Source organism: Eumetopias jubatus, unplaced genomic scaffold (genome assembly GCF_037043125.1).
Source record: "Eumetopias jubatus isolate StellerSeaLion01/CBP00866 unplaced genomic scaffold, mEumJub1_p1.0 scaffold_17, whole genome shotgun sequence".
Taxonomy (NCBI): domain Eukaryota; kingdom Metazoa; phylum Chordata; class Mammalia; order Carnivora; family Otariidae; genus Eumetopias; species Eumetopias jubatus.
This window is the reverse complement of record NW_028274823.1, coordinates 19,884,871-19,908,666: the sequence shown is the minus strand read 5'-3', so window position 1 is coordinate 19,908,666 and position 23,796 is coordinate 19,884,871. Positions and strand designations below refer to the sequence as shown.

The window sequence follows — 23,796 nt, the reverse complement described above, 5'->3', positions numbered from 1 at the left end:
TGTTTTCAGGTAAACATGTTAGGGTATTCCAAAATATCTGTTTAAATATGGATAAATGGTAACTATTGTCCCAGTTTGTGAACATACCCAACACAGTTATGATAGTATCTTTACTATAATTCTAAGGGTTTGTTTTTTGACCTGGACGTTTTGTTAGAATTGGTCTTCCAGTCTGAAAGTACTTCTCGAGTACCTACTATGTGTTGAACACCCAATATTGGTCCTTAGAACTACCTTCTGCTAAAAGACTTAGCAGTAGGAGTTTTAGAGCCTTAAGGCACCTATGAGATCATGTAGCCCCCTAAACTCATTTTTCAGATAAAAAATTGAGACATTTGCGCCACCTGTGTGGCTCAGTTGACTGTCTGACTCTTGGTTTTGTCTCAGGTCATGATCTCGGGGACATGGGATTGACCCCTACATCGGGCTCCACCCTCAACCAGAGTTTGTTTGACCCTCTCCCTCTGCTCCCCCCTCAACCCTCTCTCAAATAAATAAAATCTTTTTAAAAATCTTTAAGAAAAAGAGTTAATAAAAAATAAAAAAATCTGAGGCCTTTAAGTATAGTTATGCTCAGAGGGTCACATTGCAATTTGTCAAGGAATTTGGAACCCAAACTGTACAGCTCCAGATCTTTTGGTCTTTTTTTTTTACTGTGTTTTCTTTTCAGTATATTACTTTTAATCACATTCCTTTTGAGATAGAAATTATGAAGGCGATAGACCCATTTAACATGAAAATTAGGGTAGAGTTTGAGTTAACTTATAAGGGGTCATATTTACTATAAATTTAATTTAATACTTCCCAAGGAAGTTTCTGGACATCTGTGTCTCCCTTCACATACTGAATTATTCTCTTTCTTTTAGTTAGGAGAAAAATAGTTTTAAAATAAGCATGTACTCTTAATATTACTAATAAGGACTAGGTAGTGCTAGTTTTTTTTTTTTTTTTAAGATCTACTTATTTTAGAGAGAGTGCAGGCATGTGTGAGTGAGGGGAGGGGCAGAGGAAGAGACTCTTCAAGCAGACTCCCTGCTGAGCGTGGAGCATGTCTTGGGGCTCAGTCTTGTGACCCATGAGATCATGACCTGAGCCAAAACCAAGTGTTGGTCGCTCAACCAACTGAGCCACCCAGGTACCCCTAGTACTAGTTTTTAATAATTGGTGCATGGGTCAGGGATGCATGAGTCAGGTTCTCTTCTAAATTGAGCTGCATCATCACTTTCTAGTAGTCAGTTATGGAAACAATTATTTATATATTCTAATAATGGAAAAGTGGACCTAAATGATTATAGAATTAAGCTCTGACATACTGTTTAAATTATAAAATACATTCTTTTTGTCATACTTTTCAAGAAGATATAACTCAGTAGAAAATAATTGAACTCAAGGTTATGTGAATTGTGCATTAAGACATATAATATTATTGAAAGAAATCTATCTTTTAAGTGCCAGAATGTTCCATAAAGTACTAGTGTGGCCTATAGAATTAGGTCTTAGATGAGAGGGAGATAATTTTTAAAGATATTTAGATTTTCTGTATTTTGTTGGTCTTTTTAGCCAACATTTCCTCAAACTGTGGAAAGCAATAATATCTTTTCAAATCTTGTTCTGTCAAAAATTTTCCTTGGTTCATGTGTCAAATCCTGATTATTTACATCATTATTTATACTTATTTAACGTATTCAGAAATAGTATAGACACAGGTTTTGGAGTCAGAACTATGTTAGTCTTATGGCTGCTTTATGGTCTGTGTAGTCTTTAACAGGTCACTTGATTGCTCTTGAGCCTGTCTTTCCTTTCCTTATCTATAAATGGGGATTAAATTGCCTCAGAATTGTTGCAAGGGCTTAATGAAGTAACAGCTGAAAGCACCTAGCACAGTGCCTGGCATATAATAAATATTCAGAAAATACTATCTGTTGCTGCTTGTGATGTTATTGTCAGATTCACACCTACTATTGGGCAAATAATTTAACTTCCATAAATCTTGGTTAACTTATCTATTAATGGGAAGAATAGTACTTTGGTTACCTACTTCACAGGGTTATTTTGGAAATCAAGTGTTAATCATGTGATAGTAGTTTATAAACTCTCAACCTGTTTGAGCTGAGGTAACAAGTCTTGTACCATTAGGAACTGGGCAGGTAAAAGCAGAGCGAATGGAGATCTGCTTTTTGGGAAAGGATTTAGCTGAGGGCTTGAAGACATATCTGTCTTCCTTCAGTACTGGCAAACTGAGGTACATGCAGACACATAACTTCCTTTCCAGGTCAGTCAGGCCCAGAATACCTATCTGTTCATCAGTGTCTTCCATAGAAGATCTAGATGAAGAATCCGTGGCAGAGTCCAAACTCTTAGCTCACTATCCATTGCCCTTTATGATTTGGTTTCAATATCCATTTACTTTACCTTATTCCCTGCTATTCCCTCCCTCCCCCCCCTCCCACCCCCATCTCTTATATCACTCCCAACTCCCATGTCCTTTCCTGAGGGATAAGCACTTAGATGAACAGTTTGGGATATATTTTTGTAACCTTCTGTAAATGTAGCTCTCACATACATTTACAAAATTTCTTCTAACAAACAAAAACTTCCAAATTATATTATGAAGAAGCCACATTTTTGTAAAAGCTTTACTTGAATCATATGCCCACCAACTGTCCATGAGGTGTCCGTTTCTCTATATCCTTACCAGCACTGTTTTATATTTTCATCAATTTGATAGATTCAACATTATTTCTCATTGTATTTTTAAATAAATGTTCTTCTAATGACTAGTGACGATATCTTTCTAGATCTTCCATACAGCCAAAGGTAGAACTCAGAATTTAAGCATTTACTTTGAAATGGAAATATAAATTTGAACTCTGAAATCAGCTTATTAAACAATTTATCAAACATTGGTTTATCATACTATCTTACCTTCTGTTTACCCTCAGACATAGTTTAGAAACCACTGTTCTAAATTTGATACTTGTCTCAACCTTATGTATTCACAATGTATAATTTTGTATGTTTTAAAACTTTATACAAATGGAACCATTCTTTATCATTCTGCACCTTGTATGTTTCTTTGTTCTTGTTCACCATTGTTTCTGAGATTTTTCCATGTTGCTTCCTCTAGGTGTAGTCATTGCTTTTTATCATTGTGCAGTGTAACCTTGCCACAGTAGCTTGTTGTCCAGGTGTGTAGAAGTTTTCATACTGTAAATACCTAGAAATAGAATTGATGATTGGGTGGGTGGATATAGGCATTTTCAAATTCATCAGTTTTTGCCAAATTGCTCTCCAAAGTGCTTTAACAGTTACTTTTACCGGCAGTTTTTGAGTGAGTTCTCATGGCTTACATTCTCCAACTAGTTGGTTTTATCAGACTTTTTCACTTGCTAGCCTGATGGCATTAATATCTCTTCATATTTCCTTAATTACTAGTGATACTAAATAGTTTTCAGACAGTGTTTATTGGCCTTTTAAGAATTTTCTTCTGTGAATTGCTCATTTTTTAGCACAGTATTTCTTTTTCTTAGCAATTTATTATGTTTCTTTATATTTTCTGGATACAAATCCTGTTTTAGAAGTATGAGTTACAAAGATCTATTTCTAGTCTGCAGCATGTTCTTTTATATTTTTTGTTTTTTTTTTTTAATTTTTTTTAAGATTTATTTATTTGAGAGAGAGGGAGCATGAGTAGGAGGGTGAGAGGAATAGGGAGAGAGAATCTCAAGCAGACTCACCACGCTGAGCTGGAGCCTGATTTGGGGCTCTATCCCATGACCATGAGATCATCACCTGAGGCGAAACCAAGAGTCTCATGCCCAACTGACTGCACCGTCCAGGCATCCCTGTTATATTTCTAATTAACCTTAAAAATTATTAAATTATCATAAACTTAGAAGTTTGGAGTTCAGTAACATAACTTCTTTCACCTCTAATTGAGAGTAAATTGTCCATCTGATTCTCCATCATCCCTGAAAACTTGGGTGTAGTAGTTCTCTAACTTTCTGGCATTAGGACAGCTTCACAGTATTAAAACATTAGAATACTAGAGAGCTTTTACATATGGGTTATATTTATTCATATTTATTATGTTAATAATTAAAACTAAGAAATTTTAAAAATAAAACCCATTACATGTTAACCTAAAGTATTTTTTTGGGGGGGGAATTTTCAAAACAAGTGAATTTGTTTCACATTTTTGTAAGTTTCTTTAATGTCTAAATAGATGATGGCTGAATTCTTATAATTGCTTTAGTCTGTTACAGTATATTATTTTGGCTGAAGAATATGAAGAAAATCAGGCCTCATACAGATATGTAGTTGGAAAGGGTAGGAATATTTTAATAGCCTTTTCAGATAATTGTACATATTCACTGATACTACTTCAAATGACACTAATTTCTTAAAGTTTAATTGCAATGTAAAATCTAAAACTATATCATTGAACTTTTTCTCCTAACTTTTTATTTAGAAATGATAGACTCATAGGAAGTTGCAAAAATAGTACTTCACTCAGCTTTCCCCAGTGTTGGCATTTTATATAATTATAGTGCTTTATCAAAGCCAGGAGATTAACATTGGTATAAAATTGTTAACTAGACCAGAGACTTTATTCGTTTTTTTGCCATTTTTTTTTAATTTAGAGATTTTATTGATTTATTTGAGAGAGTGCAAGCATGGGGAGGAGCAGAAGGTGAAGGAGAGGGAGGGGAAAAGAATCTCAAGCCTACTCAGTGATCAGTGCGGATCCCTGTGCGGGGCTTGGGACTTGATCTCATGACGCTGAGATCATCACTTGAGCCAAAACAGAATTGGACGCTTAACTGACTGAGCTACCCAGGTGCCCCAGTGTTTTGCCCTTTTTTTTAGGTATTCATTTGGGTGTGTCTATTCTATGCTTTCTAATCCCATGTATAGATTCATATAACCACAGTCCAGATACAGAATGGTTTCATTATCACAAAGAAACTTTCCCTGTCCACCTTGTCCTAACATGACAATTACTACTCTGTTCCTCATCTGTATAGTTTTCATCATTTCAGAAATGTATAAATGGAATTACAAAGTATGTAACCTTCTGAGATTGACTTTTTCACTAAGCAAAATACCCTTGAGATCCATCCAGGTTGTTGAATGTATCAATAGTTCATTCCATTTTGTTGCTGAGCAGTGTTACACTATATTGACTATACCAGAGTGTGTTTAACCATTCACTCCCTGAAGGATATCAATCAAGGGTTGATTCCTTTTTTTTCCCCCATTACAAATCAATATTATGAACATTTGGTGTACAGGTTTTTTTTGTTTTGTTTTGTAAACATAAATTTTCACTTTTTTGGGGTAAATGGGAGAGTGAAGTTGCTGGGTAATATATGGTAAATATATGGTTAATTTTTTAAGTAACCACTAAACTATTTTTTCAGAGTGGCCATACTGTCCTCTGTTTTACCTCCCTACCAGCGATTGATCAGGAGATATCTGGTTTCTCTGCATCCTTGTTAGCATTTGATATTACCACTGGTGCTCTGATAGGTGTGTAGTGATAATTCATTGGTTTTAATTTGCATTTCCCTAATGACCAGTGATGTCAGACATCTTTTTGCCATTTGCCATCTGTATTTCCTCTTTGGTGAAAGGTTTGTGTGTATCTTTGCCCATTTTCTAATTGGGTTGTTTGTTTTCTTGAGTTTTGAGTGTTCTTTATGTGTTTAGAGATAAGTCAGCAAAGATTGCCTTTGTGGTTTGCAAATATTTTCTTCCATACCTTGTCTTTCCATCCTCTTAACAAGGTCTTTTACCGTGTGAAATTTTAAAATTTTAATGAATTGGGATTTGTGAGTATTTTTCTTTTATGAATTGTGCTTTTGGTGTTATGAAATCTTCATCTGACTCTAGATCCCAAAGATTTTCTCATTTGTTTACCTCTCAAAGTTTAGTAGGTTTACATTTTACTATTGATGATTTTATATTAAGTTAATTAATTTTTTAAAAAAGATTTATTTTAGAAACAGAGAGCAGGGGGAGGGGCAGAGGGAAGGGAGAGAGAACATTTCAAGCAGACTCCCCACTGAGCATGGAGCCTGATGGGGGGGGGCTCCATCTCACGGCCCTGAGATCATGACCTGAGCCAAAATCAAGAGTCAGACGCTTAACCAACTGAGCCACCCAGGCATCCCTTTAATTAATTTTTTTAATTAATTGAATTAATATTTTTTACAGTGAGATTTAGGTTGAGGTTCCTTTTTCACTTTTCCTTCTGTTTTTATCCTATGGGTGTTTGATTTCTCTAGTACCATCTAATGAACTTTTCATTCTGTTAAAATAAAATTCATTGATTTGTCTTGTACTTTGAATGGATTTTTTACCCATGTGTGATTTTTTTTTTAAAGATTTTATTTATATATTTGAGAGAGAAAGAGAGAGAGAGAGCACGTGAGAGGAGGGAGGGTTAGAGGGAGAAGCAGACTCCCTGCTGAGCAGGGAGCCCGATGCGGGACTTGAACCTGGAACTCCAGGATCATGACCTGAGCCGAAGGCAGTCACTTAACCAACTGAGTCACCCAGGCGCCCCCATGTGTGATTTTTAAGTAATCAACTGGACAATACTGGTTTCCTAAGTTATGCAAATTTTCTAAATGTTGACACATTTTATTCAATACTCAAAAACCCACACTTGTTAATAAGGTTACTTTTTTAAAGAAAAGTCTTTAAATATTGAGTAGCTTTTGAAATTCATGGTAGAGGATACATATTTTCAAAGTTCTAATTTTGTTTTAAGGTCTAATTTTGTCATTGGATACAAGTATACTCAGTTTTCTGTGAAGTGACAGGCTCACTTGCTTCATTTTCCAGAAAAATCTCTGCCAAATACCCAGTTTACTCATCTCTTGTTATAAAATGTTCTTTGTCTCTAGTAATAATTTTTGTCTTAAAGTCTATTTTATCTGATAATAGCATAGCCATGAAGTGGCTCTCTTTTGGTTACTATTGGCATGGTATACCTTTTTCTTTCCTTTTAATCTGTTTCTGTTTTTTAATCTGTAATGTGTGTCTTGTTGACAGCGTTTTTTCAAATCACTTTTTTTCATCTCTTCTACCAACTTTTGCCTTTTAATTTGAGGGTTTAACCCATTTACATTTAATGTAATTATTGGTAAGGTATAATTTACATCTGCAACTTTTCTATTTGTTTTCTATGTGTTGTATCCCTTTTGTTTTTCTGTTTCTTCATTACTGTCTTCTTTTGGGTTAAATAGATATTTTCTTTTTTATTACTATGTTATGTTAATCACCATACATTACATCATTCGTTTTTGATGTAGTGTTCATGATTCATTGTTTGCGTATAACACCCAGTGCTCCATGCAGAACGTGCCCTCTTTAATACCCATCACCAGGCTAACCCATCCAAATAGATATTTTCTAGAGTAAGTTCACCTTCACTGAAGAATAATGCTGGATACAGAATTCTTTTTTTTTTTTTTTTAAGATTTTATTTATTTATTTGACAGAGACACAGTAAGAGGGAACACAAACAGGGGTAGTGGGAGAGGGAGAAGCAGGCCTCCTGCTGAGCAGGAAGCCCGACACGGGGCTTGATCCCGGGGCCCTGGGATCATGACCTGAGCCAAAGGCAGATGCTTAACTTGAGCCACTCAGGCGCCTCTGGATACAGAATTCTTGATTGACAGTTCTTTTTTATTCCTTTCAGAAATTTGAATATGTCCTCCCACTGCCTTCTGGCTTCCATATTTTCTGATGAGAAATCTGTTAATCTTTTTATCTCTTATACATGATGAGTCAGTTCTGCTCCTCAAGATTTTCTTTGTCATCTTTGTCATTTAGCAGTTTGGTAATGATGCCTATGTGTAGATTTCTTTGAATTTATCCTACTTGGAGTTTGTTAAGCTTCTTGGAGGTATAGATTAATGCGTTTCTTCAAAATTGGAAAGGAACTTTTTGGCCATTATTTCTTCTTATATGTCTGTCACTTGTCTCTTTCTGGATCTCCCATTACATATACGTTGGTTCACTTGATGGTGTTCCACAGATTTCTGATGCTCTGTTCATTTTTCTTCATTTTTTTTCTGTTTCTGTTCCTCAGGCTGGATAATCTCAATTGACCTACTCTTGAAGTTCACTATTTTTTCTGAGTGCTTATACTGGTTGAACCTTTCTAGTGACTTTTTCATTTCAGTTATTGTACTTTCTTTTTTTTAATTTTTTTTTTTGAGATTTCATTTATTTCAGTGAGATTGAGTGGGTGTGTGTGTGTGTGTGAGAGAGAGAGAGAGAGAGAGAGAGAGGCCTCTGAGAGCGAGCACATAACAGGCAGGGAGAGGAGTAGAAGAAGCAGACTCCCTGCCAAGCAGGGAGAGCGATGTGGGACTCTGATCCCAGGACTCTGGGATCATGACCTGAGCTGAAGGCAGATGCTTAACTGACTAAACCACCCAGGCACCCTCAGTTATTGTATTTTCAACATGAGACTGTTTGATTTTTTCCCCCAAATAATTTTTTTTGTTGTTAAAGATTTTATTTATTTTAGAGAGAGATAAATAAGCAGGGGGAGGGGCAGAAGGAGAGAATCCCAAGTAGACTGCGCTGAGTGCAGAGCCTGACATGGGGTTCAATCCCAGGACCCTGAGATCGTGACCTGAACCGAAATCAAGAGATGGACACATAACTGACTGAGCCATCAGGCTCCCCATCCCCGAATAATTTTTATCTCTTTATTTGTGGTCTGTGTTTGATGAGACATTTTGTTGAAAAATTACATTTGGACATTTTATTTTATAAGATTTTATTTATATTGACAGAGCACAAGCAGGGGGAGCGGCAGGGAGAGGGAGAAGTAGGCTTCCCACTAAGCAGGGAGCCTGATGCAAGGCTAGATCCCAGGACCCTGGTATCATGACCTGAGCCAAAGGCAGTCACTTAACCAACTGAGCCACCCAGGTGCCCAATAATATAGACATTTTAAATAACAAAATTGTTTAAAGAAGTGTTTTAAATAACAAAACAGGGCAACTGGAGATTTTGCCGTTTCCCCAGGGTCTGTTGTTGTTGCTGCTTGTTGTGGTTGTTGTTGATTTAGTGACTTCTCTGAACTAATTCTGTTGTGTGTGGCCACTGAAGTCTCTACTTGTTTAGCTTAGTGGGTAGAGCTAATGACTGGACACAAATTTCTTTAAATGCCTGGAGCTAATAAGTCTCCTAGTCTTTGCCAAAGAACTCTGTTGTTGGGATGTATCTTCCAGCACTCAACCAGGCAATGCCGCTTTAGCCCTTACTTCCTGCTTGTGCAGGGCCCCATGGTTAAAAATAAGAGCTTGGGGCATTCTCAGGTTTTTCCTGAGCATATATACAAGCTTGGGCGTGCATACTGCCTTAAGCATGTACATGAGCTTCTAGATTCCCAGTGATGTGTTGGAACTTTTCAAAGACCCTGTGGTATCTCATTCCTAGTTTTGTTTTGTTTTGTTTAAAGCTTTTTGATTAGTCTGTTGTTTGGCCCAAATGTTGGCCACCATCTCAGGCAGCTGTGAGTATAAAACACTTGCCTGTAATTGTTTTCAACAAACCCTTTTCCTGGGGAAAATTTATTTTGCAATGGACAAGCACTGAGTCAGGTCAAATATGGATAGTATTGCAAGTGGACTATTTCTGGGAACTACCAGACAGGTCTAATAGTAATAATTTGGGGGCAATGAAGCTTTCAGTGAGCTTCAGCTTTGTTTTGTTCCCTCTGGGGGCTGCTAGGCTGTACTGGGAATTTGGACATTAATTTTTCAAGGCTACCATCCATCTGGAAAGCAGGGAATGGGACTAGGACAAGTTATAATATCAAAGCTTGTTCCTACTGAGATTCAGTCCTTCTTTCCTTCAGCTTGCTTTCTAAATGCACCCCATGTGCAAGCTTTTAGTTAATTTCCAGAGTTCTGGTAAAATTTATTCCAACTGGTTTTGCCAGTTTTCCATTGCTTTTGTGGAGTGAATTTTTGGAGTTATTTACTGTGCTATTTTTTCTGATGTTATCTCCACTTGGGCTTTGACATCTTATACTGACAGGCCTCCATGTTTAGATATGCCCCCAAACCCACAGGTAACTTAAAGGTTATTATCTTAAAAATTGGAGGCTGTGACAGAGTTACAAATGGTGGAAACATATTAAATATATAGGTGACATGAAACTTAGTAAGTACTAAATTGTGGGTTTTGTAGAGTCACTTGTAAGAGCCTTATCTACTCTTGAGTCCATACCATATGTGCCTAATTGCATGAAGCAACTTCTCTGGGCCCGACAGGTTTTTTACAATCCATTTTTTATTTAAATAAAGATTTTATTTATTTGACACAGAGAGAGGGAGAGAGCAAGCACAAACGGGGAGTGGCAGGCAGGGGAGAAGCAGGCTCCCTGCTGAGCAAGGAGCCCGATGTGGGGCTTGGTGCCCGGACCCTGGGATCATGGCCTGAGCCAAAGGCGGTGCCTTAACTGACAGCCACACAGGCACCCCTTTACAATCCATTTCTTTAAGATCACTCTGTTTCTTCAGATATAACTGCTTACAATTCTGCCTCTTTGCCTGTGACCTTTGACACTTCTGCTGGTTTTATATCTTTGTGCTTCACAAAGTGTTTCTTGTCCTAAAGAATGTTGAAATTAGAGGCCCCGGGTGGCGCAGTAGGTCTGAGTCTTGGTTTCAGCTCAGGTCATGATCTCAGGGCCGTGAAATTGAAACCCCCACATCGGGCTCTCAGAATCCACTCAGTGTGGATTCTGCTTGAGTTTTTCTCTCCTTTGTGTTCTTCTCCCCTGTGCACGCTTGCTCGCTCTCTTTCTAAAATAAATAAATCTTAAAAAAAAGTTGAAATTAAGGTATAAAAATTACCTCTAAGATTTCTTACAGTTCAAAAGATTTTCTTACCTGTTTGAAAAGTTATTTTTAATCTTGTATAAAGTTTTTTAAAACTTAAATCTCCCTTGATCTGTTAGGCTTAGATTATCTTTTATTGCTTTATATTACCATTATTATGATTTCTGTCATGTTTATGAAAAATAAAGATTTGGCTCTAGAAAAATCTCTTAATAACAATGCGTTCTTTTTAATGTATACATCTTGTCAGTAAAATACCTTATAAGTAGCTTCCTTTTGTGAGAAAGTCAGATGTAGTTGTAGCTTGTTTAATTGAAAGAAAAAGTTTTAGTTGACCTGCAGAATTAGACATCTGGGTAACCTTTTCAGGTGAGCTTAGAATTTTGTTCAGAGATTAAGAAAGCAAGGTATTCATTCATTCATTCTTTATTTGCCTATTCTTTTTTTTTTCATCCACCTATTCTTAAATGTTTATCTTCCCCAAGGTACCAGTATCTTTTTATTTTATATGCTCTCTGTGGATTTTCTCAATTCAAACCTTCAGGTGCCATTATGCTGTTGATACCAAGGCCAAGTTTATTTCTAGCCTGGACCTTTCTGCTTTATTCCAAATCCTACTTTCTTTTCTTCTACTTCTCCCCTTCCCCCCTTGCTCTTTTAAGATTTTATTTGAGAGAAAGCAAGTGTACAAGTTGGGGGAGGAGCAGAGGGAGAGGGACAAGCAGACTCCTTGCTGAGCACGGAGCCCTACAAGACTCCATCCCAGGACCCTGAGATCATGACCTGAGCCACCCAAGTGCCTCTCCAAATCCTATTTTCAAGTGTAGACTAGAATAGGATAGCCTGGATGTTTTCACTGGAACCTCAGTAGAAGCTTGTCCAAAATTTTAGTTTTTTTCCCTTTCTGGTTCCCTAACTTGAATCTCCAACCACTTTGATTCTGTCTCTAAAATGTCTCTTGAATTATTCTCATGCACTACTGTTAACATCTGTTTGTAATTTAAACCAGTGGTTCTTAAATGCCTCAGACCTAATATCCTATTTACATAACAAATTATTTTGTAAAACCCCTTTTACTATTCTGAAAGGTTGGTTTACACTGAAACTATAATACACTGGTTAATTGAAAGGAAAAATAAGATACACATTTCGTTTTTCAATATGAAAACACTCAGGTACAATACTAGGAAATAAGGAAGACCAAAGGCTTGTACATATATCATCATAACGGTTGCAAATGCAAACTTATATAGGTGTGTTGTGTTGGTGACTCAAATGCCAAGATCTGTATGGGTGTCAGTGATTGTCAGAGTAATGAATAAAAAAAAGATAATAATTCTTGAAGTACTAAGCTAAACAAAGTAGCTTTCCTTCTAGAACGTGGACGTTGTTATATTTTCTGAAAAGTATAAAAATAATTGGATTTCATATGTAAAATGGAGCTAGGTTCTAGGGGCGCCTGGCTGGCTCAGTTGGTAGAGCATGCAACTTGATCTGGGGGTCATGATTTTGAACCCCACATTGGGCATAGAGATTACTTTAAAAAATGGTGTTAGGTTCTAAGCACTCAAAATTATAAATAGATATTTCAACTAGTTATATATACCTGATGGGCATTTAAAGGTTGTGCAACATGCAGGGATGGTTCTTTACACCTTCATCCCCTGCCCATTAAATGCCTACAGCACTTCCCAAACATTGAGACAACCTTAAATGAACCAGAAACTCCAAAATACTCTTATTAAAAGTGGTTGAGGGGGCGCCTGGGTGGCTCAGTTGGTTAAGCATCTGACTCTTGACTTTGGCTCAGGTCTCATGAGTCATGGGATGGAGCCCTGTGCCTCTGGCTCCACCCTCAGTGGGGAGTCTGCTTCTTTCCTCCCTCTCCCTCCCGCGCTGCCCCCGCCTGCCCCCCTCCCCGCTAAGCTCGCTATCTCTCTCAAATAAATAAATCTTTAAAAAAGAAAAACGTGGTTGAATTTACCATTATCATATTTCACATGGCTTTATTGTATGGTTTCCAAATTTGATCCTGCATTTGGAATCACCTGGAAAACTTTGAACATACAGATTGCTATTTCCTACTCCAGATACTTATTTTGGTAGCATTTTTGGGTTTAGGATTTCTACGCTCCCCAAATGATTCTTCTAGAACATGTCTGGTGCTGATTTGAGAGCATTTGAGAATCAGTCATTAGATTTTGTAGTAGCTCTCTAATTTTTCTGTCTTCCTTTTGTACCCCTTATCTTTTAAAATCATTCAGAACAGTATCAGATAAGTTTTCAAAAATAGTTCTGTGATATGCCCTCTTCTTTAGGAATGCTTTAATGGCTCTTCATATTTACTCTTAGCAGCCCCTGAAAGTACCCTTTTGGAATATTAGGGTTTGAAAATTGTGGTGCTGCAGAATAAAGTCCAAATTACTAAATTTAAGTACTCGGGTTTTCAAGATTAGACAGTCTAGATTTTCAACCTTATTTTGGGGCCTAAACTCCAACGTAGAAAAACTGCTTATGGTTCCTGGGTCTGGATAATATTCCTGTGCACACAGTATCTTCCAATCCCTACAGAATGAATTTGTGAACCCCTATTCAATTTTGAGGATTCAATTGTAGCCTCATCACAATACTTTCCTCCCACCCCTCCTTCATCTCTGTGCTCTCATATTACCTTTCCCAAAGTTTTATAACTTGTCTGTTTCCCTCTCTTGGTAACATCACTGAAGGCAAAGATTTTTTTGTTTGATTGGCTTTTCTAGCCCCAGATATAGTTTAGTACCTGACTCAGGTGCTTGGTGAATGAGTGGGTGTTTGGAAGGGTGATAAGTTTGTACTAGATGATCTCACAGGCTTTTCTAGTTTCAATATTGATGATATGAAAATGATTGCTAATTTACCAAGAAAGTATGTGCATTGTTTACCTTTTAATTTTTATTTATGTACTATGTAGCTTTTAATCTAAAACAAGACAATATTTTTTATCCTGGTGGCTATACAGGTAAACCATAATGGCATAACACTGAGGTAAATAATATTAGATATAATGGATCAAATGAATAATACTTACATGGCAGGTATTGAAGGTTAACTTGTACACAGTGCATTGAAAGAATATAATCAGTTATAATTTCATAGGTCTACTTTGACATGGTGAGAGTTTATTCTTTTTAAAAGAGTACCAAACTGTTTTCAAAATTGGGAAAACTTTTACAATCCCACTAGCAGTGAGTTAGGATTCCGATTTTTCCACATCTTTCTCAATACTTGGTATAATCAGGATACCATATTCTTTTGATTTTGCTTCCTACCCCTCTAGCCCATCCTTTGGCCCCAGGAAGAAACCTTTTATACCTTATCTGTAAATTTAGTGGTTGCCTAGGATCAAGGTCTTTGTTACAGATGTCCTGAGTTTAGCCCTGAACTCACTGCCCCCCTTTTTGTATTGTTCATGCTGATCATGGTCTTAGGAGCTATCAATATGCTGATAATGTCCACATTTGTTTTTATCTCAGACCTCTTAGCTCCAGAATTCTCTTCCTCAACCTCTCTGGCCACATAGACTGTATCACCAAGTTTGTTAGTTTCCCTACTAAAGATTTCTTGATTGTATCCACTTTATCTATTGTGTAATATGTTAGTGTAAGGATCAAGTCCCACCTAGTTACTGTAATAGTCTTCTAATTGGTTTCCTGCTTTTACTCTTTCCCTTGAAATCCATTCTCTGTACAATACTGTGAGAGAGATTAAAAACATAGATCATGTTATTCTCTTTAAACCGTTGAATGGTGTAGAAGAGAATCTGTGCTCATGATGGCTACAAAATCCTGCATAATCTTGTTCTTTTAATTACAGTCTGATCTTGTATCAGTGAAACATTGGCCTCCATTTAGCTCCTCTATCTCATAATGTTCTTGCATATCTCAGCCTTTACATCTTATTTTCTCTTTATGGAATGCTTTTTTATTTGTTTCGTTTTTCTACCTGACTGTAAGCACTTCGAGGACAGGAACCATGTCTGTTTTTTTAATTCAGCACTTAGCATGATGCCTGGCACACAGAGGGGTTCAGTATATATTTTGTTAAATGCTTATGTGAGGCAATTGTAGTATTTCTTTTGCTTGAAGTCGTCTTTGGACTGCCATTTAGGAACTGTTTATGTCTTACTAGTATTCATCTTCCATATGTGTATCGTTTATAAAAATGCCTGAGTAACTAAAGTTTCTCTGCATTGCTTCTTTACCATATTGCCAGAACTGTGCTCCAGACTAGTCTCTGGCTCCCTGCCTCCTAATATAGTTAGAACTCATTTACCTTTTCTTTTTCTTTCTTTTTTTATTTTTTTACCTTTTATTTTTCTACAGTAATGTTCACCTTTGATTCTGTAATACATGTCAGTTATATCACTTACATTTAAATCTTATCAGATGGATTACAAAATAATGAAATTCTCTATTTCCAACAAAGGAACTATTGGAACTGTCCTTTTAATTTGACCCTCAAATTCTAAGAGCAGTGGTGTGACATTAGCACAACACTGCTTACTGGATATTGGCAGGTTGTACCTCAGACTTAGGGTAGCATGTCTGGTAACATTGCAGATATTTTTTTCATTTCATTCCATTTAATTTTTCTTTTTTTACTAAAAGGTCAGTTTATGTTAGATATGGTGACAAGTAAAACTGGAGTTACTGAGTATTTTGATGTATAATGGCCAAACCCTTGAACTAATTCTAGTTAAATTACCTTTTAACTTTATCTAGAAGACAGAGGGGAATGTATGCTTAGGGTGTTCTTGATTTACTCACCATTATTTTATGAATGATAACTATATTATCATAATATAGTGTATTTAAATGTATTTGTACTTAGAATCTTTTCTTTCCTGGTAATGTTTATGAAATATCTACCTTCCCAAATTGAATGGTATCTGTGAATGGGTATTTTTTTATCTGATACTGAACAAGATTGGGAAAAATCTTTTTCTAGCTAATACGAGTTGTTACTCATTTATTTTTTAAAAAATTGTTATTTTCAAAATGTTTTTTTCCAAAATGTGGTTTTTAAACTTCCATTTTATTGAAAAAACTCAGTGTGCTTTTTTATAATTTACATATGGTAAATTTGTGTTGACCATTGTATTTTATTGTTTACATTTTTCTTTTGAAATAATTGTGGACTGATAGAATTTTTAAAAATAGTACAGAGAGTTCCCTTGTACTTTTCACTTATTATCCACCAATAATAACATCTTACGTAACTATAGTACACTTATCAAAATCAGGAAATTGACATTGGTACATTACTGTTAAGTAAACTACAGTCTGAGATTTTACCTGTTTTTCCACGCAGTCTTTTTTCGGAGGGGAGGATGTTGATAGTCCTATGAAATTTGAAAACTTGTACAGATTCTTTTTTTTTTTTTTTTTTTTTAAGACTTAGGTATTTATTTTAGAGAGAGCAGGGGGGCAGAGGAACCGTGGGAGAGGGAGAATGAGAATCTCAAGCAGGCTCCCTGCTGAACTCAGAGCCCAATGTGGGGCTTGATCCCAAGACCCTGAGATCATGACCTGAGTTGAAACCAAAAGTTGGATGCTCAACTGACTGAGCCACCCAGGCGCCCCGAAAACTTGTACAGATTCTTATAACCACCACACAAAGTACGCAACTGTTTCATCAGTTCAAAGAAGCTCGCACATGCTACCCCTTTATAGTCATACTCTCATGCAACCGTAAGCCATAGCGACCACTGATTTGCTCTCCATAAGTATAATTTTGTCATTTAAAAATACTATATGAACAGAATCATACAGAATCACACATACTAACTTTTTGATACTTTTTCACTCAGCATAGTGCCCTTGAGATCCATCCCAGTTTTTGTGTGCAAGGATAGTTTGTTCCTTTTCCTTTTTATTGTTAAACAGTATTCTATTGTGTGGATGTACCACAGTTTATCAGTTTACCCAATAAAAGGCATTGGGGTTGTTTCTACTTTTGGGGCATTACAAATAAAGCTGCTATAAATGTTTGTATACATGTTTTTGTGTCACCCTAAGTTTTCATTTCTCTAGGATAAACACCTGTGGGTATAATTTCTGGGTTGTATGTTTATGAGAAATTGCCAAATTGTTTTCCAGAATGGCTGTACCAATATACATTCTCATCAGCAATGAGTGATTGATCCAGTTTCTCCACATTTTCACCAGCACTTGGTATCATCGATATTTTTTATTTTAGCTCTTCTAATAGACATGCAGTTATATTTGCGTTTCCCTAACGACTAATGATATTGAACATCTTTACGTGTATGTCTTTATTGGAGTGTCACTACAAGTCTTTCACCCCTTTTCTGATTGCATTGATTGTTTTCTTACTATTTAAAGGACTTCTTTATATATCTCGGATACATTTTCTTCCAAACTGTAGCTTCTTTTCATTCTCTTCATAGTCCTTTGACTAGAGAGAGAGAACTTTTCTTGGACCTTTTTTTTGGTAGGTACCTACTGGTGTTTTTGGATTATGCGCTTCTCTACTGCCAGGCCGGGATATGTAGGAAACAAGAACAAAAAAACCCCCAGAGAACTCACTCGCAGGTTATCTATCCTTGAGCCAGAGTCCTTAGCCACTGTACCTTCTTTTCTCTACTTTTCAGAATCTTCTGCTAGTTGCTTTATGTATTTTGTCCAGGGTTTTAGGTTATAATTAATGGGAGGAACAGGGTAAAATGGGCTTATTCCATCTTGTTTGGAACTAGAAGTCCTGTTCATTATAATTCAAGATCCAGTATTGTACAGCTTTCACATTCACATTTAAGGTAAGACTAAGGAAGATATTTAGTGTATGTGGCCTATTGATGAGTTTTTTAAAAATAATTGTTACATGTGATGATTATCATTGTAGTCTATACCAAGAATAGATTTTGTTAGGCTAGTGCTTTCTCACTTGCATCTCCCCTCCAGTCCTCCTTCCCCTAGATTTTAGGAAATTGTCGCTATTTTAGAAATAACTAAGAGTAATGTTGAGTGTATTATAAGAACAAGGACTTTTTTTTTTTTTTTTTTTTACTTTTTACATCCAGTTTGCATACAAGATACAGTTCCTGAAAGGAATGATTTGAAATATGAAACAGTGACCTGGAAAACTTGTCACCGGAGGGCCAAATTCAGTATGTGGCCTCTTTTGGTAAACTTTTATTGAAACACAGCCTCATGTAGTCATTTACAGCTCTCTAGCTGTTTTCATGCTAAAGTGATGGAATTGAGCACCTGTAATAGAACTTCTGGCCCACAAAGCATTTAATATATGGTCCTTTACAGGAAAAGTATGCCGACCCCTGGCTTAGAAGGTATTGAGGCCTAAAGTGTTGTAATCAGCATCCTCATACAATTATGATTTGGATAGCTGTCTTTGAAATACAGCATGGTACAGTGGAAAGAACATATATGGGCTTAGAGTCAGTTAGACCTGGTTTTGAATTTTTCCTTACTTACCAGGTATCTGACTATAATGCCTCAATTTTCTTGTCTATAAATTGGAAATAGAGGAACTCTTCTCCTTAGGAATTTGAAGTTGAGAGTTTTCATAATTTAGAACACAACTAAGTACCTGAGAAAAAATGACTTCTGCCAACAGATAGAATTGGTAATATTTTGTATCATTTTTGGACAGATGATAAAATGGACTCAAGAAACCAAGTAGAGACACTTTTAATATCTTTCTTGATGTGGTTGTGAAAATTTGAAATAAGATAAAAGTTCGTGTCAAGTGCTGTATGTATGGTAGTTATTAGGTGGTAGGGAATAGAGGAATCTTCGGGAGTGATGAAGATCCCAATATAAAAACACCATTGCTAGCCTCAGCTTAGTAATTGGTGCGATTTTACGCTTTTTCAGTAGATTTTAAGCATTTTTAGAATGGGTACTGTCACTTTCTATTACATAACTGGGTGCAAGAGTCAAATTTTGTGCAAATATAACCGTCTCCCACAATGTTATAAAGGGATTTTTAAAAAATCTGTTGATTAGTTTATTTCCAAGAAACATGAAAGATTACTCCCAATACTATTTTTCTTGTCCAAAAAAGTTTAGTTGTGTCACCTGATTCAGATCTGGATTAGACCCAGAACTTAATTTGAGACTGTCAAGTGATTTGTTAGTTATCTTAGACAACACATATTTTTACTGGATGTGAAAATTTTTTAGTTAATAGTGAAGCCTGATTAGTTAATTCCTTTCAGTATGGTTATGTCAAAGTCCAAATTCTGTTCTCTGTAACTAGTTGTATTTTTATGAACAGTAACTGAACTGTATACCAATAAATCTCATTAGGTATAAGAATTATAGGATGAGTATGTGGGGTCAGTTCAAATCCATCACTCTTGCAGGGAAACTGTCAAATAGTTCAAATATCTCTAGAATGAGCTTCAAATATATTATGGTATTTATATATTATGGGAAGTCCCTTTTCAAACTTCAATGGAAACTAAATTATTAATAACTTGTTTTGTCATTAATACAATTTCTTCCCTGACCCATTCCTTTATCCTCAATTTTCATTTTTATTTTTTTTTTATGGAACCATTTTTAACATTTATAGTAGTATCATGTATATAACATACAAATATTTATGTAGTTCTTTGGTTTTCATTTTATTTTTTTTAAGTAATCTCTACACCCATTGTAGGGCTTGAACTCACTGGCTACCCTCTCAATTTTCATTTTTAGAATAATACTTAAGAAATACAATAGTAAATATACTAGTGTTCAGATGTTCAGTGTTCAGATTTGGTTATATCCTGTATTTCCAAACTTGATAAGCATTTGCTGAGACATTTCTTACTAAAACAGATGTTTCCTAGATTCCTCTTCCTAAAGATTCCAGTTCAGTGGTTTAGGGTAGAGCCTGGGAATTTATTTTTTTTAAACCAATATCCCAAGTTTAGTTTAGTTTATTTTTTTATTAGAGAAGTTTAGGAAACATCAGAATAGGAGATCAAGGATTCCATCTTTAAAAATGCCAGTTGTGTGTTTAGAAAAATGTTATTTTTAACTCATAAAAATGCTCTTAGATCTAATTATTAAGTAGAAGCATTAAAAAACTTTAATGCTAGTATACTTTGTGAGAGGCTAGATTTGTTCTTTAATATGTAACATCTTTTTTATACCATCTGTATCTCGCTTGAGATTTAGTACATATCTTGCTAAATAGAAATTTGATTTTCAGAAACCTGGCATAATGACATTTCTTACATACAAATTGATAACAGTGTCTGTATTCTGTCATCTGTGTATATATACTCCCATTATTCACTGTTGTATCATTTTAATAAATGTGCTTTCATTTTGGCTCATCAGCATTGCTTTCTCAATCAGTATCTCTGAAGGTTTTCTTAGTCTTTCTCCATTGTAGATCAAAATAATTATTTTCTCCTTTTGAAGGGGTGGTGAGTAGTGGGGAGATAATAACTTTTCTGATGCGCTAGCAAAAATATCATGTTTATTTAACTGGAATCTTATAGGCTGATAAAGTTCAAACTCTAGTCTGGAATTTACAGATCATTAATCTTCTACCCAGCTCCTATTACTACTGCACCCCTGAGACTTTGCTTCAGCAAAGTTCCACCTTTTCACTTTCCTATGGCAAACTAAGATCATTCCGTATTCTTGGCCTAAGTTACCCTTTCATTGTGTCTAACTGGATTGATTTGCCACCTTGTCTTTACTTGCTTGTACTTCTGTACACGGCCTTTCTCCGACATTTTGACCGATGTCAGTTTTCTCAAAAGAGCAATAGCATATGTCATTGTTTGAGGATTTACTATACTATTTTATGTTGTTACATGTGAGTGTTTTGGCTGTTTTATTAAACTGTAACCTTGTATAAGGGTAGGGCTCACATCCTCTGTATAGAAATTCTTAGCAGGATCCTGTGCACTTAGACTATCAAATACTTTTGGTGGTTTCATAAAATTTTAACTTTTTCTTTAACCCCTTAAGCTAATCAGGTAGGATGTTAATCATTTTGTCTTTAATCTTTAAGCTCTACTACCACATAAAGATCAGTTACTTATAAAATTAATAACAGGGGGCGCCTGGGTGGCTCAGTTGGTAAAGCGACTGCCTTCGGCTCAGGTCATGATCCTGGAGTCCCAGGGATTGAGTCCCTCGTCGGGCTCCCTGCTCAGCAGGGAGTCTGCTTCTCTCTCTGACCCTCCTCCCTCTCGTGCTCTCTATCTCTCATTCTCTCTCTCTCAAATAAAAAAAATAAAATTAATAACAGAGTCACAAGATACAAATTATATTTTAAATTTCAAAATGCTTAGGGAGGACTGACTCCTTCACAAAGATTTTACTCATCTTTTCAGCCTTTGTAATTCCTTTTGGTCAGTCATTTTACCAGTGAACTTTTTCTACTTTTTAGAACCCTTCAGAATTCTTATCACCATTCAGTTTCTAGTTTATAGACATAACTGGAGATTGCTCTTTGTTTCTCAAGGTGATCCCTAGATCTACCTGCATCGGAATCACCTAGAATGCTTATTAAAGTACAGATTCTTAATGTCTTTTTTTTAAACTGTTTGCTGTGCTCCATATATATTTCACTTTGCCATTTTGTTCTTTTCTGAGACTGCTCTTGATTCTATCATTAGAGCCTTTGAAATCCTTTCTGTTACCTAAAGCTGTCAGGCAGTTAGTTGCAGATAGAGCAGTTTTAGTGTAGTGGTTAGGAACACAGGCTGTGGATATATACATTGGAATCTCAACTCTGTTGCTTTTCCAAGATCACAGGACTAGTTACTTAAAAGTATTTCTGTGCCTTGGTGTCCCTAAATAGGAACAACAGTTGATCTCTTGGACTGTTATGTGTATTAAATTAATATTTGTAAATTTCTTACAGTAGTGCTTGTACATAGAAAGCACTCAAACATTAGCTGCTATTATGATTTCTCCCACTTCTGTTTTTACAGACTTATAGTAACTTGTATGGTTACCTTACCTCTTCTTGTTAGATTGTAAAGTCCTTGAAGATAGGGGCCTGCCCTATCAATTTTTATAGTTTTTCAATGAATTTTGCATAGTAGAAAGTGTTCAGTAAATATTTACTGCATCAAATCATAGAAAAATGGCCAAAGTTTCAGTAAGATTGTTTTTCGGAGCCCATTTACTTAATATATTAATCTAAAGTAATTTAATATTCTTTTTGTATTGTATTTCAGGAATTCTAATGAATCATTGACCAGCACCATTTTACCCGTTGGAACAAGTTATCAGAAATGGGCATAGTGCTTTTAGATCCAACATGTAGCAGATGGCCATTACTCCATGGTGATTACTTCTTCAAGCCAACACCTTTTTTGATTGTGTAGGATCTTTGTCTCTTCATCTTTGAATTCCATTTACTGTTGTTGGCAAATAAAACGAAGGAGTTCATGTAGTTTTTGCCCAAGCTTGAGTCATCATGAGTAGTAGTTTAGGAAAAGAAAAAGACTCTAAAGAGAAAGATCCCAAAGTGCCATCAGCCAAGGAAAGAGAAAAAGAGGCAAAAGCCTCTGGAGGTTTTGGGAAAGAGAGCAAAGAAAAAGAACCTAAGACCAAAGGGAAAGATGCCAAAGATGGAAAGAAGGACTCCAGTGCTGCCCAACCAGGGGTGGCTTTTTCAGTTGACAATACGATCAAACGGCCAAATCCAGCACCTGGGACTAGAAAAAAATCTAGCAATGCAGAGGTGATTAAAGAGCTCAACAAATGCCGGGAAGAGAATTCAATGCGTTTGGACTTATCCAAGAGGTCTATACACATATTGCCATCATCAATCAAAGAGTTGACTCAATTAACAGAACTTTATTTATATAGCAACAAATTGCAGTCCCTCCCAGCGGAGGTGGGCTGTCTAGTAAATCTCATGACACTGGCTCTAAATGAAAACTCACTTACCAGTTTGCCTGACTCTCTTGATAACTTGAAGAAGCTGCGGATGCTTGATTTACGGCATAATAAACTGAGAGAAATTCCTTCAGTGGTGTATAGACTAGATTCTCTCACCACTCTTTACCTTCGCTTTAATCGTATAACTACTGTGGAAAAGGACATCAAAAATCTGTCAAAACTCAGCATGCTTAGCATTCGAGAGAACAAAATCAAACAACTACCTGCTGAAATTGGTAAGAGACCTTGGGTTACTACTATTTGTAGTATTTATTATGCCAGATAATTTTGTCAAGTGCTTTTCCATATCAGAAAATATCTGATACTTGCCTAAAACAGCTGGTTTCTACATTTCATCTTCTTTATGTTTTACTTTATTTAATTTTAGCAATTTTAATGTATGGTTTGAGCTTATGTTATAAACTTAAGAAAGTGAGTTAGAATATAGATGTAGTTGGGCCTCTTTCACATAAACCTATTCTGCTTTCATTTTCACTGGAGAAAAGGTGAATTTGTAGCAATAAAAAAATGTTTCCCAAATTTTTAACTTGTTACCACCTATTTTAAAAATATTTAAAAAGTATAGTAGATTCATTGAGGCTACATTTTCCAGTTCTTTCACATTTCCTTCTTTATCTGAAAAATGTGTAAATTCACATGACTGTCCTACATAATTTACTACAAAAGATTGGCATATCAGAGCCTTGTTAAAAAAAAAAAAAGCAAAAGAATGGTAGTAGTATAAAAAACAGAAAAAAAATATATATGTAACAACTCAGTAAAAATATTTTTATTTTTTAATTAGGGAATATAGTAAACCTTGACTTACCAGTTTTGAGAAATTGATAAAGGTATTTGTGGGCTCGTTTTAGAACATTTAAAAAAATTGGCATAAAAGTTATTATGTAACTTTTTAAGGAAGGTTTTCTTATGAAAGGCAGATATATTCTGAATAAAATAGGTGATTAAAAATATTGTTGCTTGAGCATTGGTCT

The 23,796-nt window shown here is 35.8% G+C and overlaps 1 protein-coding gene across 3 annotated transcripts in view; it reads left to right on the top strand.

The window, feature by feature from the left end:
• The window catches only part of SHOC2 (SHOC2 leucine rich repeat scaffold protein), an 87,203-nt gene that overhangs the window by 20,017 nt on the left and 43,390 nt on the right, over positions 1 to 23,796 (top strand). For all 3 annotated transcript variants that reach the window (XM_028092004.2, XM_088019897.1, XM_028092003.2), the window contains exon 2: positions 22,093 to 23,037. In XM_028092004.2, coding sequence (XP_027947805.1) covers positions 22,335 to 23,037 — 703 coding nt within the window. In that variant the 5' untranslated portion in view covers positions 22,093 to 22,334. The remainder of the gene's footprint in view (positions 1 to 22,092; positions 23,038 to 23,796) is intronic.